The 17536-nt window shown below is 44.1% G+C and overlaps 1 protein-coding gene across 2 annotated transcripts in view; it reads left to right on the plus strand.

The window, feature by feature from the left end:
- Positions 1-10713, plus strand: part of BCL7C (BAF chromatin remodeling complex subunit BCL7C) — a 43702-nt gene extending 32989 nt beyond the window's left edge. For both annotated transcript variants that reach the window (XM_045459948.1, XM_045459946.1), the window contains one exon: positions 5514-10713. In XM_045459948.1, coding sequence (XP_045315904.1) covers positions 5514-5714 — 201 coding nt within the window. In that variant the 3' untranslated portion in view covers positions 5715-10713. The remainder of the gene's footprint in view (positions 1-5513) is intronic.
- The last annotated feature ends 6823 nt before the right edge of the window (positions 10714-17536 follow it).

Raw genomic sequence — 17536 nt, forward strand, 5'->3', positions numbered from 1 at the left:
AGACAAAAAAAAAAAAAAAAAAACAGGCCTAGTGATGTTATATCACTTGCCCAGGGTCAAGGGTAAAAGAGGCTGAGCCACCTAGCCAAAAAACAAAACTAAAACAAAAAACCCAGCTGAGTCAGGACCTCAAACCTATATCCAAAGCCCAGGCTTCTAACCAGTTAGGTGGAAATTAGCTAAGTGCCTGTGCCCTGAATGGAGACCTTTACTCTTTGCCTCTTGAACAGAAGCCAGGGCTGCTCCTCAGTGGCCCGGAATGTCTTAGCTGTATTCACGGGAATGGCCTGAAGGGAGAAGTGTGGCAGGACTTGTTTGTTTCCTCAAGATAAGAATGGCCAATGGGACTTGGAAGGAGGAAAAATGGTAGGGCCTGTCCTTTTGACCATAATATCTCCAGCGCTTGGCACCTTCTTGGTGCACAGTTAGCAGTTGCTGAATGACCGAATAGCTACCCGATGAACCAGACACACGACATGCCTGTGTGAGCCCTTCTCTGTGGCTCTGCCTGTCTGATGTCTGCTCTTGCCACCACCCCTTCCCTTTCCAGTGAATTAGCTCATCTGCACTGGCTTTGAGATCGTCCTATGCTGCAGGCCCTGTGCCAAATGCTGTACCTGTATCTGCTTGTTTAAGGTGAAGTAAGAACCCAGAGTAGGTGATTTCATATTTAAGAGGCTTCTGGGCTGGAGAAAAATATTGAATACCTCCTGTGTTCTGTTTAATGCTCAAATTATTAGACTCTATATAACAAAAAAGAAAAAATTGAAAACCATTTTTTTTTTTAATTTAACGTTTATTTATTTTTGAGACAGAGGGAGACAGCATGAACGGGGGAGGGTCAGAGAGAGGGAGACACAGAATCCGAAGCAGGCTCCAGGCTCTGAGCTGTCAGCACAGAGCCTGACGCGGGGCTCAAACTCACAAACTGCGAGATCATGACCTGAGCCGAAGTCGGCCGCTTAACCGACTGAGCCACCCAGGCGCTCCTGTAAACCATTTTTTTCAAAAGGGCCTTAGGCTTTGGTTACAAATTTGATCAATTAAATTATGTTCAATAATTTAACTGTAAATACAAAGTCAATATGGAGGATCCTTTTGACTACTCATATGCTTTAAGCATATACAAATAGAGTAATTACAGAATTTTCTAAAATCCCACCATCAAAACTGGTTATAAAAGTGCTAAAACCATGGGTTTAACCTTCTCTTGTCCTTATTCCAACACCTTGTCCTTATTCCAACCTTCCTGAGGCTCTAATTATTCTACTTTTCTAGGGTTTCAGTAATTCTACCAGTTATTATTTTTATACCTTCTTAGGGTTTTTGTAATCCTACTAGACCCAGAAGAAAAAGGAAACTGTCTCAGAATAAGCTTAGGTTACAGGTCTGGCCAGAGACATGGGATCAGGTTGCACAGTTCTGAGGACTGAAAACTGAGCTGCTGATCATTAGCCCCTGGGCCTGTTTGTATAAAATTTTCTTGTTACCTTGTGTGGCTTTTAAGTTTCTTTCTTTCTGTTTCTTTTCCTTCCTTCCTTCCTTCCTTCCTTCCTTCCTTCCTTCCTTCCTTCTCTATTTCTTTTTCATGCTTTAGAGAAAAACATATTATGGAAAATTACAAACAAATACAAAAGTAAATATAGTATATGTAATCTCCACGAACCCCCTACTCAACTTGAACAATATCAACTCATGGCTACTGACTCTCCTCCCTTGTCATTTTGAAGCAAATCTCATACATAATAGAATGTCATCTGAATTATTTCTGTATGATTCTCTAAAAGACTAAGGGTTTTATTATTTTTTTTTAAGATTTTAGTTTTAAGTAATCTCTACACCCAACATGGGGCTCAAACTTAACAACTCCAATATCAAGAATCACATGCTTTACTGAGTCAGCCAGTCACCCCAAGATTAAGGATTTTAAGCCACAGTATCATTATTATAATTAATTTTTAAAAATTGTTTAAACGTTTATTTACTTTTGAGAGAGAGAGAGTGTGTGCAAGAGAGAGCAGGAGAGGGGCAGAGAGAGAGGGAGACACAGAATCCACAGAGCCCAACGCTGGGCCTGAACTTGTGAACCACAAGATCATGACCTGGCCGAAGTCAGACGCATAACCAACTGAGCCATCCAGGTGCCCCTACAACTAAATTTTTTTAATGTTTATTTATTTTTGAGAGGGGGTCCAGAGAGAGAGGGGGACAGAGGATCCCAAGCAGGCTCTGTGCTGACAGCAGAGCCTGATGTGGGGCTCGGACCCACAAATCATGAGATAATGACCTGAGCTGAAGTTGATGCCTAATCTACTGAGCCACCCAGGTGCCCCTACAACTAAAATTTTCTTTAAATGCTTATTTATTTAGTTTTGAGAGAGAGAAAGAGAGAAGGAAGATGAGCGGGGGAAAGGCAGAGATAGGGAGATAGAGAATCCCAAGCAGGCTCCTGGCTGTCAGTACAGAGCCTGACGTGGGGCTCTAATGCACGAACCACAAGAGCTGAAATCAAGAGTTGGATGCTTAACTGACTGAGCCACCCAGACGTCCCACAACTACAATTTTTTATAATCATTCCTTAATATTCACTATCCAGTATATTCCAATTTTTCAGTTTGAAAATGTCCCATAAATGCCAACTAAAATTTTTCCAGTTTGAATCAGAATCCAAATAAGATCTGATACATGTAACTGATTTTTATACAGATACGAATTTTTGAACCTTGATGTCTTTCTCAGAAATGGTACATTCAATTTTGGTATGGCCATTAATACCTGAGCTATTGTCCTTTCATTATGATGTATTGACCTGGTCTGTTGGCACTAATAAAATCCGTTATTAACTTATAATTGGTAAGATGGCCAAAGTTTCACAAATACCCATCTGTGCCCTTCCCCTGACAGAGGATCTCAAACCTGACTGCACATTAGAATTTGGGAATCTTTTTTTTTTTTTTTTTGGTTGTGATAAAATACACATAACATAAAGTTTACCATTTAACCATTTCTAAGTGGACAGTTCTGTAGCATTAAGTACATTCACCTTGTGAAACCATCACCACCATCCATCTCCAGAACTCTTTTCATCCTGCAAAACTGAAACTCTGTATACATTAAACAATAGCTCCTCTCTCCCCTTTACCCCCAGCCCTCCTGGCCGCCACCACTGCACTTTCTGACTCTGAATTTGACTACTCTAGGTACCTCTTATAAGTGGAATCATACAGAACTTGTTGTTTTGTGACTGGCTTATTTCATGTAATATAATATATTCATGGTCCGTCCATGTTGTAGCATGTGTCGAATTTCCTTCCTTTTTAAGTCTGGGTACCATTGTATATAATATCCCATGTTTATTTATCCATTCATCCATCCATTGATACTGGGTAGCTTCCATCCCTTGACTATTGCAAATAATGCTACTATGAACACAGGTGTTCAAACATTTCTTTAAGATTGTGTTTTCAGGCTGCCTGGGGGGCTCAGTCAGTTAAACATCCGACTCTTGATTTCGGCTCAGGTCATGATCTCATACTTCATGAGACTGAGCTGTTAGCGAAGAGCCCAGTGAGGGGCTCCATCTCATGCACCGTGAGATCATGACCTGAGCCGAAATCAAGAGTTGGACACTTGGCCAAATGAGCCACCTAGGTGTCCCTGCTGCATCTTTTTCGAGGGCTTGCCATACCGTTTTCCACAGTGGCACCATTTTACTTTTACACCAACAGCACATGAGGGTTTCAAAATCTTCATATCTTCACCAACATTTGTCATTTTCTGTGTTGTTGTTTTTTTATAGTACCCATCCAAACAAGTGTGATTTTTGTGGTTTTGTGGCTTTCTCACTGTGGTTCTGGTTTGCATTTCTCTAATAGTGATGGTGAGCATATCCTCATGTGCTTATTAGCCATTTTTGGTATTCTTTGGAGAAATGTCTGTTCAAGTCCTTTGCCCATTTTCAATTGATTTGTTACTTTTATTGTTGTTAATTTGTGAGAGTTCTTTGTTCTGAATATTAATCCCTTATTTATTATAGAATCTGGGGATCTTTTGTGATGGGACCTATAGCTTGATATTTTTTAGAGCTCCTCAGGTTGAGAACTATTTCCTTAGGAGATGAGGTAACAAATAAATTTATTTCTCATCAACAAATGGGTACATCATCATCTCAGAACAGTGCTGACATCTCCTTCTACCTGGCTACTACATGTATTTATCAGTGCTGTTCATTCATGGTAATCCTGCTTTTCCCCGGGTCACTGGGCTCACAGTTCCCTGGATCTATCCTTCCCTCCTTGCACAGATAGAAATGAGTTCATATGTATGCCTTATAAATAGGAGTAGAGGAATAGGGGTACCTGGGTGGCTCACTCAGTTAAGCATCCAACTCTTGATTTCAACTCAAGTCATGATCTCATTGTCGTGAGATCAAGCCCCACATCGGGTTCTGCACTGGGCGTGGAGCCTGCTGAAGATTCTTTCTCTCTCCTCCTCCCTCTACCCAATGTGCTCGCTCTCTCTAAAAAGAGAGAGAGGGAGGGAGAAAAGAAAAGAAGTAGAGGAATAATGCAAGTAACAAAATACCACATTCACACTCTCTTATTTATAACAATCATCAAAATTCTACATCTCTATTCTCACACCTTTGTAGTACAACTACCTATAGTATAGTATACTTATAGTACAACTAACTACCTTTTTGAAGATTTTATGTTAACTTAATACTTTTGAGTAGTTTAGGGACTCACAGCCTTTCTCAGACATTTCCCTGAAGCATAATGATTGTTATATATTTTAGGTGCTCAAACACTTATTGCTTTGACAATAGTAGTCCATTCACTAAAAGCATATTTGTCTTTGTAACACTACCCCTGACATCCTTGAAGATATCCTTGTTATCTGGCATCAACAGGATGCTGGGAGACCCATTCTGATTTTTCTTGTCTAAGAAATGGAATCAGCTACCCCCAAGGACTCCAGTTATTTTAATGGTAAATAATATAAGGCACCAATATCTGGGTGTTAGGGATATCCACGATAGTTAGTGGGCGGGGGTGGGGGGGGCGGTGGTGCTGGACCTCACCCGGTAGTGACAGAGTTGGAGACATTTTTGTTTAAGGCACAAGTTTACATCTGATCAATGATTTAACATATCACTACTGTGCCCTGCCACCCTGATGGTCTGTAGACCCCCTGATCACACTGACAGTCCTTTGAGGCTGCCTTTACCACTATCCCACCTTACAGCGGAACAAACAGACACAAGACGTTATGACACTTGCCTAAAATCACACCACAACTAATTGTAGAGCTGCCCAGCTCTGTCAGATTTCACCCGCCCAGTTCCCACAAGGCCCTGCCTCAACCTCCACCTGCGGTCAGAAACACACAACTTTGTCATTTGCAAAGATTTTCCACCAGGTTGCCCCGTTTAAGATTCCAAGGCAGGGTTTTCCTAGTCTTGGGTAGAGGGAGGAGAAAACACTACCCAGATTCTTGTTTTCCTCCTGCAGGATTCGGGAGTGAGAATGACCAGAAGAGCCCTCCACGAGAAAGGTCTGAAGACCGAGCCCCTCAGGAGGCTCCTTCCCAGGAGAGGCCTCCGGACAAACGCCAGGCCCAGTTCCACGGTGCTGCCGGACACCAGAGCTCCCGGGGGAGGAAGCAAGGCCCCGAGGGCACCCAGGACGATCCCCCAGGGGAAGGGGAGGTGAGCCGGCTCCGCAGGCAAGGCGAGGCCTTTGGGTCTCTCTTGGCCGCCCCGTGCCCCGGGGGTGGAAAGAGCCTCCCGGTCCTACAGCCAACGCGGAACCTTCGGCGGCGAGCCGTCCTAGCCTGCCCCAAACCTAAGGTCACAGCACCCATCTTGCTCGCCAATGACCCTCGCACAGTGAGCGAGCCCACCGGCACCTCAAGTGTCAAGCGGGCTTGGGCACAACTCAGACCACACCCAGCACCTGAGGACACTTCGCCGCCAGAGGCCCAGGCCGCGCTGGGGTGCGGGGTGGGCGCCGGGGGCGCAGTGCCCACCTCCTCTGGCACCAGCGCCTCCACCCTGTGTCCGCCGGCCTCCGGCCTCTCGCAACACCCGGCCAGGCCCCGCGAGGCCCACGCTGGCGCGGAGACCCTAAAACCCCCTCCGCCCGCCACTGTACCCCCATCTACCCCAAGGCCTATCCCCACCCCTACCCCAAACCCCACCTCCCCCACCTTCACTCCACCTCCCCACCTCCCCAGCCCTGTCCACCGGCAGGCCCACGGATGCCAAACCTGCGGCAAGGTTACCTCAAGCGCCAGAGGACATGCCTCAAGAGCTCCTAGCCAGTGCCAACCTCGCCAGTCTCCTGGGAACCCACATGGGACAGAGGCCTTTCTGCCCTGGTGCCCGCCTTACAGCCTGCGGAAAGGCGTCCTGGGCCAGGGGGGTGGGCCCAGAGCCCTGGAAAATCCCCACCTGGAGAAGGCCCTGAGCACATGGGCCCTGTGAGTGGTTCCAAGGGCTTTCACCAAGCTCTTCTCTCCCAACTCCACTGCTGGGCCTGTCATATTAGGGAATAATGTCTCGCGTTTATTGAGAGCTTACTCTGTGCCAGGCATTGTGATTTACAGTGATTATCACATTTAATCCTCACAATATCCCAGTGACACTGGTGTTCTCATTATCAGCATTTTACAGATGGAGAAACTAAGTCTCAGAGAGGTTAAGGGACCTGCCCAAAGTCACACAGCCAGTATGTGGCAGGACCAGCATACAGACCCAGGTCTGCCCACCTGCTTCCACAGGCGGCCTTGCTGCACCACTTCTGCTGGCGCAAGAGTTAAGGGTGCAGGTTTGACAGGGCATCCATTTATGGAGCATCCATTTTTTTCTCATGGCAATTAAATAAAACACTTTTTATGCTAAGATGAGCAGATACTCTCTGGAATGAAATTAACATTTACACCAATGATTGAGATGAAACTTGAGACTCCAGATCTTTCACGCTAAGGCCAATGCTTCAGGCTCTGCCCATGGATCCTGAAGTAACCTCTTCTAAGACCTCTGCCTTTAGAGGGATGTTGGCCAAGGAAGCTCTACTCCAGGACCTGCTCCTGGGCAGAGCCTTCCTGGAAGCCAAAAGATGGCCACTCCATAGTTTGCCATCCCATTGAACTGCTTGGGAAGTTCATGCAGTACCCCTGGGCTAAGGTTTCCGATTTCCCAACAGATATTCATCTTCAGGATTTGGAAGTGAAAAATTGGAATTCTTGGGAATTCCTGAAATCATGTTATTCTGTATTTTCATAACTTTGCGTATATTTTTAATAAAAGTAGTTACAAAGAACTGTAGGCTACAGCAAATATTCAAAAACCAGAAAATACCAACTACCCAACACAACTGGGTAGTATTTGAATAACAAAATATTTAAATCTTCAGCAAGATAACTGTATTACACAGAAGCAGGTGTTGAAATTGCCAATTTGAGGACTTGTTTCCAAAACTTGCTGCTTGGAACATCATTCCTAGAATTTGCATGAGATACATGATGCATGTAAACAGATTAATATTCTATTTGTGAGAATGACTGTTTACAGCAGACAGGGCCACAGATACACTTGTAATATGGCAACGGCTATGAAAAAGAATGATCAGAACCACTTTTCTCCTATTTAGTGCTTCTAACCCAAGTTCCCAACATGTCTCCCTTAACCTGGGACGCCGTTTATCAGCATTTCCTTCTCTTGCTTTCTACTTCATGTCAGCGGATTCCTTCAAACCAGGAATGCCTCTGTATTTATTGTTAAGCACGAATTCTCACAAGAGAGTTATAACACTTTTTCCTGTTTTCCCAATCTCTTGACTGATTTTTGTTGGGATTCAGAAAAACATAAATTTCCCGGAAAACACCAGGAAGGACTTCCTGCCCAGATATACTATTCCGGGCTGAACAGGATTGGCAAGGCAAGTCTGTTACAGAAATAATTACTGAGCATATCATCAGACTCAGTCACTGATACTTCCTGCTTTCAGGGGCCTCAGAGCCAGAAGATCCAATTGTGGATCTCAGCTCTCCCAGTTCCTGGCTGTGAGACTTTGGGCAAGTCACTCTAACTCTCTGAGTTTCAATTTAATGAGTAGAATGGTGCCTGGAAATAATAATGCGTGTTTTGTGAGGCGGTATTGTAGAAAGGTTAAAAGTGTGGCTTTAGAGTCAGATGGGCTGAGGTTTAAATTCATTTACTTACTACCTCTTTGATTTGAGGCAAGTGCTAACCACTCAGAACCCCATTTTTCTCCTCTGTAAAATGGAAGAACGGAGCCCACTTCACAGGATTTGGGTGAGTTTAAATGAGAGCACATACGTAAATGCTTCACACGGTGTAAATGCTGGATAAACGTGGGCCAGTATAGTTATTATCTGCTGTATCTACCTCACAGGGCCATTGTGAGGATGAAAGGGAGGTCGTGTTGTGGAGTTGCTTTCCAAGCTGTGAAGTGGTGTCCACATGTTTGTCTTTCCTTCAGAGATAGGATGGTCAGAAGCTCCTTGGCAGACATTAGAGCTATCTCCAAGTAAGGGGCCTGGGAATACTTACTGATCCCCACAGAAGGTAGAGGAAGAGGTGTCACCATGGTTACCTGGAAAACAGGGTTTAGCTGCAATCAAGTAGGCGAACTCCGGCATCGTCTGACTTGGGGCACACTTGGGGGACAGTGGAAGAGATGATTTTCAAAAGATGCTTGGAGAAAGGACTGTGTTAGATGGAGCCTGCACACTATAGGTTTGTTTAATAGGGATTGAATCAGGGGCAGGGGGCGTGGTGGAATAGGGAGTGGTGAGGGGGCTCTTTGACTATTGTCTGAAGCCCTGTTATTGCCTAAACCTAGAAAACAATCCTATTAGCTGGAACTGGTGCATCCTGCTCCTCCTGTGCGTGCACCTATGATGTTCATTCCTCCCTAGACTATAGACCAAACACGATCAAAGGGCTTTCCAGAGATGAGCTCAGGTAATCCTGACAGCAGCCCCGTAAAGTAAATACTAGCAGTACTCCCATTTTGCAGACAGGGGCTTGGAGTCTGGGAAAGTTAAGACCATTGCCCAAGGTCCTGCAGCCTATTTGTTGTTGAGTCAAGATTCAGACAAGAGTCCAAGCCCTTAGCGCCCGCCAGGCCACCTCAACTCACGAGCTGCCAGATGCCGAGCTTGAACAAGGAAAAAGGAAACACAAATGTATGGAGTTGAGCACCTAACTGGCCTCCTCTCTTGCCTTCTGTGACCTCTCTCTCTCTCTCTCTCTTTCTTTCTCCCCCAATATTACTCCTATTTAACATAAGTCTCCTCCTGAGTCTCCCTTCCTCCTTACCATGGCCTCTTAGTTTCAAGTACTGGTGTAGCAATAGAGAAGCCAAGAAGCCTTCCTAGACAAAGCCTCATGAATCCATTCCTGGAGCTAGAGGCGGACCGTAGAGTGTGTTCTGTGAGAGCTGCCAACAATTTGGGAGTAAACTTGGAGGGTGGAACTTAATCAACTGGCTCCTAAGTGCCCAGCAGTGTGCCAAGTCCAGTAGCAGGGGTGGAGGATACATTCAGTGGTGAAACAGGCAGGATCCCTGGCTTTAGGGAGCTTTCGGGCTACTAGAGAAGATGGAAATTAGGAATCCTCCCAAAATATGAATTCTTGCAAACTGTGATAAGTATCATGAAGGAAAAGTTCAGGGAGCTATGAAAGAATATAATGCCTAATGGTTGGAGTGGGTGGTCAAAGGCCATTTTGAGAAATGAGAATTATTGTACCCCTGAGAACTGAGTTGGGGGGAAGAGAATTCCATATTGAGGCAATAGTAAGTGCAGGCACGAAGACCCAGAGGTGGGCAGGAACTTGGTATGTTGGGGAAACTGAAAGGCAGCCATGTTGATGGAGCGGAGTATGCTGGCCATGATAAGAGTGGTCAAGTTAAGACTGGACAGGCTGGCTAGGGGTGATGACAGGTGCCTTGTAGGCCATGGTAAGGACACTGGGTTTTTTGGTTCAACTTTTTATTTGGAAATAATTTCAAAGTTACAGAAAAGTGAATAGTACAGTGGAGATCTGTCTGTCCTTTATCCTCATTTCATCTGTTAAAATTACTTGTTCTTTCTATATGTGGAATGTTACATGTGACTTTTATTCTGAACTATTTGAGAATAAGTTTTACACATCAAACACACACCCTTTACCCCCAGACAGGTACAATGTGTACAAGTACAATAATCCACTAAATTTAACATTAATGCAATACAGTATCTCATTTACCACCCATTTTGTCAATGATCTCAATAATGCCCTTTACATAGCATTTTCCCTCTAGTCCAGGGTCCAGTCTAGAAATGAAGTAATGCATTCGGTTGTCGTTTCTCTTTAGTCTCCTTTAATCTGGAATAGTTAGCCTTTGTCTCTTATAACACTGACATTATGGAAAATTCAGTTTTCCCCTTCCTCATTTTGGGGTTTGTCTGCTGTTCCTTCATTACACATTCCTGCTAGAAGACGACATAAATGTTATTGTGTCTTTGTGGTATGACAACAAAAGGCACACACTGTCTCCTCCTCCTTGGTGATTGAAATTTTTGCCTGGTTAATTTACTGTTTGTCCCTCGTAACTGATATGTGATCAGGGAGATAGTTAAAACCCTGCAGATATCCTATTCCAGAGATTATTGAATAGATAAAATGTAACATCCACTGAGGCTTTTTGCCTGAAGCACATCAGTCTGTGTCCGGAGGGTTACAAAATAACTTCAGCTCTCTCTCCCCTTGACATTCTTCTGCCCATTTATTTCCGTATTTATTGTGAGCAAGGACTTTGGGGTTTCTACTATTTTCCAATACTTTTAGTTATTAACCTTAATTATTTTGGTGCTCAAATTGTCCCAGATTTGGCCAGTGGGAGCCCCTTAAAACTAGAAGGCTGGGGACTTCTGGGTGGCTCAGTCTACCAAGCTTCCGACTCTTGATTTCTGCTCAGGTCATGATCTCACAGTTGGTGAGACCCAGTCCTGTGTCCAGTTCCGTGCTGACAGCTAAGAGCCTGCTTGGTATTCTCTCTCTCTCCCTCTCTCTGCCACTCCCCTGCTCTCTCTCACTCTCCCTCTCTCTCAAAATAAATGAATAAACATTAAAAAAAAAAAAAAAAAAACCCAGAAGGCTAGGTTTTATCCCAGCGTCAGTGGAGTGACATTGTTCGATTTGCATATTAGGCCCTGACTGTGTCAGAATGAATTCTAGGGGCACAAAGGAGGAAGAAAGGACACCTGGCAGGTGGCTCTTGTGTAGTCCAGGTAGGAGATGTGGCTTAGACCAGGGAACTAAGTTGGATGTTCAAGAAACTTTGGTGATAGAATTGGCAGGAACTAGCAGTGGAGGGCATGTGCAAGGAGTCATAGAGGTAATGACCGGAGCAGCTGGGTGGATGACAGAGATATTTACTGATATGGGGAGGACAAGCAGAGTAAGGGCGTCAGTTGGGATATTTTATTTATTTATTTACTTTTTTAAGAGAGAGAGAGAGGGGCGCCTGGGTGGCGCAGTCGGTTAAGCGTCCGATTTCAGCCAGGTCACGATCTCGCGGTCCGTGAGTTCGAGCCCCGCGTCGGGCTCTGGGCTGATGGCTCAGAGCCTGGAGCCTGTTTCCGATTCTGTGTCTCCCTCTCTCTCTGCCCCACCCCTGTTCATGCTCTGTCTCTCTCTGTCCCAAAAATAAATAAACGTTGAAAAAAAAAAAAAAAAAAAAAAAAGAGAGAGAGAGCTGGAGTGAGGAAGAGGGACAGAGAGAGAAAGAGAGAGAGAGAATCCCAAGTAGGTTCCACACTCAGCAGGGAGCCTGAACCAGGGCTCAGTCCCATGACCCTAGGATCATGACCTGAGCCAAAACCAAGAGTCGGGCACTCAATTGACTGAGCCACCCAGGCTGCGCGGGATGGGTATTTTAGACAGCAGCTGAGCCTGAGATGTCTTTGACATCCAGGGCAAGATGTCAAGTAGTAATTGGATATATTGCTCTGGAGAGAAATCCAGACCAGAAGAAAATTCAGGAGTTGCCACATATGAATGATTTTGAAATCCATGGTCCTGGATGAAATGCTATAAGGGGAGAATATGTAGTGAGGAAAGAGAGGGGCCAGACTGGGAATCCTAAGAGAGTTCACTGTTCGGAGGCATGGGGTCGTGGTGGGGGGTGGGGGCGCATCACACGGAGCCTACAATGTCAAGCCAAATCCTGAGGCTATGGGGAACCATCAAGGGTTCTGAGTATGGGAATGAGTGACAGGGTATGATCTGAGTTTTCGGAAGATGGTTCTGACAGCCAAGTAAAGATGATTTGGAGGGCCATGGCAGTGGCTAATGTTACGGTTCTTCCTAAATATTTTTTAAGGTTTATTCATTTTTCAGAGACAGAGAGAGGCAAAGCGTGACTGGGGGAGGGGCAGAGAGAGAGGGAGACACAGAATCCAAAGCAGGCTCCAGGCTCCAGGCTCTGAGCCATCGGCACAGAGCCTGACACGGGGCTCGAACTCAGGAGCCGTGAGATCATGACCTGAGCTGAAGTCGGATGCTTAACTGACTGAGCCACCCAGGCGCCACTATGGTTCTTCCTAAAATAAAGCTGCCATCCTCTGGCCACTGAAGATTGCTCAGGTGGATCCCTGTGTCTGAAATGCCCTCTCCTTGTTCACCTGGGCACGAAAAAGATGATCAGCCATCTGCCTCAGCTGCACTTCTCAGCCTCCAGTAATATGACCGCAGCCCCCATCTCCCTGCTTCATTTTAGCTGGAGCTGCACAGATGGTTTCCGGGACCTTTTCTCAGCCAGCCGCATCGTAGGTGGGAGTACACAGGAGCTGGTCTCTGAGGTTTGCGGGAATCTGGCCACTGTGATCCTCTGCCCTGGCATGCTTTGAGTTCAGTGTGGTCTCTGTCAACCATGCAACCTGCCATTCAAAGTACGTTGTCCCCTCCACACCCCTACCCGTGCTGAGGAAGACAAGTTTGAGTCTGGATGAACATCCTAGCGCATCCTTCACCTCCCAGGGGTGGTGCCGTACGATCCTGTCTAGAGGATGTCAACAGCCCACTGGAGACACAAATAAGCAAGGCAGAATTTTAAGAGACAAGAGGGAGGGACAGATGTTCTGGAAGTCCAGGAAAGCAAGATTGTTTCTGGTTGGAGAAATTAGGGAAGGTTCTCTGGAGAAGGTGGCATTTGAACTGGGACTTGAGGACAGCGAGGACTATTTTCCCTTTCACGAAGGAAATATTTGATTATTCAAGCAGGAAAGAAAAAAAAAAATCAAAGCCCCCACTTCCTCATATTTTATTGACATTGTGCACACAATCGTTAATGGTTATGTAAATACCCCATTAGGCAGCTACTTTATAGTTAGTCCTCTTACTGTTGGAATAATTCATTTCCGGGCCTCAAGACATTGGTCTGGGGTCTGTGGCTGGGCAGTGGGGACGGAAGCAACTAGGGACCAAATGCAACTCAGGAATCAGTGCTTGAGCCCATCCACTCATTGTTTCATTCAGCAAACGTTTATTAACGACTCGCTAGTCCCAGGCCCTGAAGATACAATGATGATCAGGACACAGTTCCTGTTCTAAAGACCTCAAGTCTAATAGAACAGGAGTCACAAGTGGAGAGAATTTATCGTAGAGCACGTGAAGATGCCACACTACACATTGTGTACCAGATGTGGTGCTGACATAGGGAAAGGAGCTGGGGTAATGGAAGCCTCGGCTATAGATAAGCATACCAGGCAGACCATTGCAGTGAGAAGGGGGAAGCTTGAGGACGGGTCAGAGGACCAAGTTCACTCGGAACATGGCTGCATACTTCTCTTTCCACAGGCTGGAAGGCACGTCTCTCCTACTCTTAGGCTTCTGGGTGTTTGGGTTTTTTTTTTTGTTTTCTATCTCAAATATTTCCTTTCCCCAATTTTTTTTTTTGGGGGGGGGTACCTAGTTTTATGCTCTTTTCCAAAATCTCAACTTGTGTGCTGAATTCATTCATTTTATTTCTCTCCTCTTGACACTAAAAGCACTTAATGCTGTTAATTTTACCTCTGCGGATAGCTTGGACTGTATCCTGTTTTTAAAATTATTTTCTAAATAGTTTGTTTTTTACTCTTGATTTCCTCCTTGTCCTAAGGGTGATTTGATATGCTATTGATGTTTTTCCATTTCTAAGTGGTGTGTTTTATATTATTGTTAGTTGTATTGCATTTTGATCAGAGACTGACTTTTAGAATTTCCACTTTTCAAAATTTACCAAAATATTCTCTGTAGCTTACTATTTATTGAATTTTGTCACTGTCCACGGAACTTGAATAGAAGGTATACTATTTGTTTTCAGGTTAAAACAATTTATATGTTCATATCCTCCATATCCTTATTTATTTTTGGATTACTTGTTCAGAAAATGTGTTAGAATATTTCCAATAAAACTGTTTCTCATGTTTCTCCTAGTATTATTCAATATTTTATTTCATGGATCTTTGTTGTTTAACACATGAGAAATTAAATTCTTTTATTGTTAATTGAATCTTTTAGAAAGTGAGGTTAAGAGCTCACATTCTGGAGTCAAAACATCCTGGATTTAAACCCCAGCTCCACCGTTTATTAGCTTGGATTCCTTATCCAGAAAATGGAGGTAACAATGGTAACTCCCTTATATAATTGTTGGATTAAAGGAGATGAACTTAAAGGATGGCACATGGTAAGTGTTGAGTAAAGCTAGAATTCGCTATTATGATCAGTGTTATTACCTCCTGGCTGACCGTTGCTGGCATTCGAAGCCTCTGCTGTGGAAGGAGAAAAGGTCTTGGAGAACCTCTTTCTTTTTCTCTAGTATACATTTGGTAAACAGATGCCTCGTGTAGGACATTAGAAGTCATAATGAAAAACAGGAAGGGGAAAAAGCCAACAGCTAGCTTCGCAGCATGCAAACACGAAGTGACACCCTTCAGCTTTGATGGCGGGATCCCTGGGTCAGCCCGAGCATTAGCATGTGAGTGTTAGCGGCATGCTCCAGCTTCGCATGGGGGGAGACGAGGAAGAGAGGCCCACGCTTTCCCCAGATGTCATTTCAAACACCGTGTCCTCCACCTCAGATCCTCAGATCCCTTTCACCAGCACCGTGTGCCGGGATGCTCTATGTCTCCCTGCCGATGGCTTACACCTGCAACGTTCAGAGGTTTGCCCTTGGACACTGGAGGCATGTATCCCTGGGAACTTTTATGTCTTCACACCCTCCCTGCTTTAGGGGGGCTTGCAGTCAGTGATCGGTGTGTTAGTGCCAAGGCCCAGCTCCTTTGGCTGCAGCAGGACAAAGTCCACGGTGCTATTTACACTTGAGAGCTGCTCACATACTTGCTAGTCTTCGTCACATGCCTACCTTGCTGACCTGCCCGTTTCACTCCCTTAATGGTTTCTCCCAGGAACGCTTCTTTAACAAATCATTTGCCCTTTAATCCTTGGCCTGGGTTAAGCTTCTGGGAGAATCAGACATAAGACAAACTGCTTCATTCCTTCATGACAGGAGGAATTCAGATATGGGTTGAGCATAGTGGTGAACTTACGTCACTTTTTTCTTTTTCCTTTTTTTTTTTTTTTTTTTTTTTTTTTGAGTTTCTGTCCCTTTGGTTGCAAGAGACATAACTCCAGAAGGTACTGGCTTAGACAAGAAGAGGGGGCAGGTTAGAAGGATGCTGGAGTACCCCAAGTCATCACAACAAGGAAAAGAGTACACCTGGGCCACAGACGCATCTGGAACCAGGGCATTCTCTCCCCCCAAATCTCTTGATGCTTTGCTCAGGTCTGTTTTATTCCCTAAGAGCTGCATTTCCAATAGCTGGTAGTAAGGCTGCAAACAGTGTCCTACCTCACTTTCTTCAGCTCTGCCCTGCTTTGTTCAGCTTGGGATCAAAGGGCCACAGTCAAGGCAAAAGAGATATTTAGCACAGTTGGGGTGATTCCTGACTATAGATTCTCTTCTATTATTGGTGAAGGAGGGGCTGTGGCAGAAGGGAGGGATGCTAGACAGAAAAAAAGGCTGGTGCTCACCACATAGTTCCTTGGATGAAAAGAACAGTGGACATAAAAAGGCATGGCTTACCTGTGCACCCATGTTCACAGCAACACCATTCACAAGAGCCAAAGGTGGAAACAACTCAAATGTCCATCAACAAATTGGTAGGTGATATATACACACACAATGGAATGTTGTTCAGCCTTTAAAAGGAAAGAAATTGTAACATACGCTACAATGTGGATGAACATGGAGGAAGGACATTATGCTAGGTGAAATAAGCCAGTCACAAAAAAGACAAATACTGTATAATTCCACTTATGTGAGGTACCTAGAATAAGCAAATTCACAGAGACAGAAAATAGACAAGGGATTATGGCAATGGGAATAGGGAATCGTTTAATGGGTACAGAATTTCTGTTTAAAATTTTTTAATGTTTATTTTTGAGAGAGAGAGAGAGAGCATGAACGAGGGAGGGGCAGAGAGAGAGGGAGACACAGAACCTGAAGCAGGCTCTGAGCTCTCAACACAGAGCCCTGTGCAGGGCTCGAACACATGAACCATGAGATCAGGACCTGAGCCGAAATCGGATGCTTAACCGACTGAGCCACCAGGCTACCCAAAGTGGTAAGTCTTCATGACCTTGAATTTGGCAACGAAATTTTATGTATGATACTAAAATCATGAACAACAAAAGAAAAAAATAGACAAATTGGACTTAATGTAGGCATTTACATCTGTAAATTTCCCTCTATGCACTGCTTAAGCTGCATCTTATATATTTTGGTATGTAATGTTTTTATTTTCGTTCATCTCAAAATGTTTTCTAATTTTCATTGTAAGTTCTTCTTTGATCCATTGACTAAGCGTATAGTTCTCAAATTTCCTGTTATTGATTTCTAATATCACTCTATTTTTGTCAAAGTTGTGTGACTCATTTCATAGTGTGTACAAATACAGAATCATTACATTGTACACTGAAACTAATATAATGTTATATGTCAATTGTATCTCAACAAAAGTCGTATAATTCAATCCTTTTAAATTTACTGAGACCATAATAAATAAATAAATAAATAAATAAATAAATAAATAAATTTACTGAGACATGTTTTATGACCCAAATGTGTTCTCTCCTTGGACAACATTCCATACACACTTGATAAAAATGTATATTCTGCCGTTGTTGTATGGGATGTCTACAGATTTCTGTTAAGTCTAATTGGTTTATGGTGTTGTTCAAGTTGTCTATTTCCTTGCTGATCTTCTGTCTAGTAGGTCTATCTATTATTGATTGTGGGATATTGAAGGCTCAAACTATTATTGTTGAATTGTCTACTTCTTTCTATTCTGTCAGGAAAAAAAGCCTGTAAACTCAAAAAAAAAAAATCTTCAAAAATGAAGAAAAAATTAAGACATTTCTAGATAAACAAAAGTTGAGGGAACTCATTATTAGTAGACCTGCCCTATTAGAAGGGCTGAG

Source organism: Leopardus geoffroyi, chromosome E3 (assembly GCF_018350155.1).
Source record: "Leopardus geoffroyi isolate Oge1 chromosome E3, O.geoffroyi_Oge1_pat1.0, whole genome shotgun sequence".
In the NCBI taxonomy this organism is placed as follows: Eukaryota; Metazoa; Chordata; class Mammalia; order Carnivora; family Felidae; genus Leopardus; species Leopardus geoffroyi.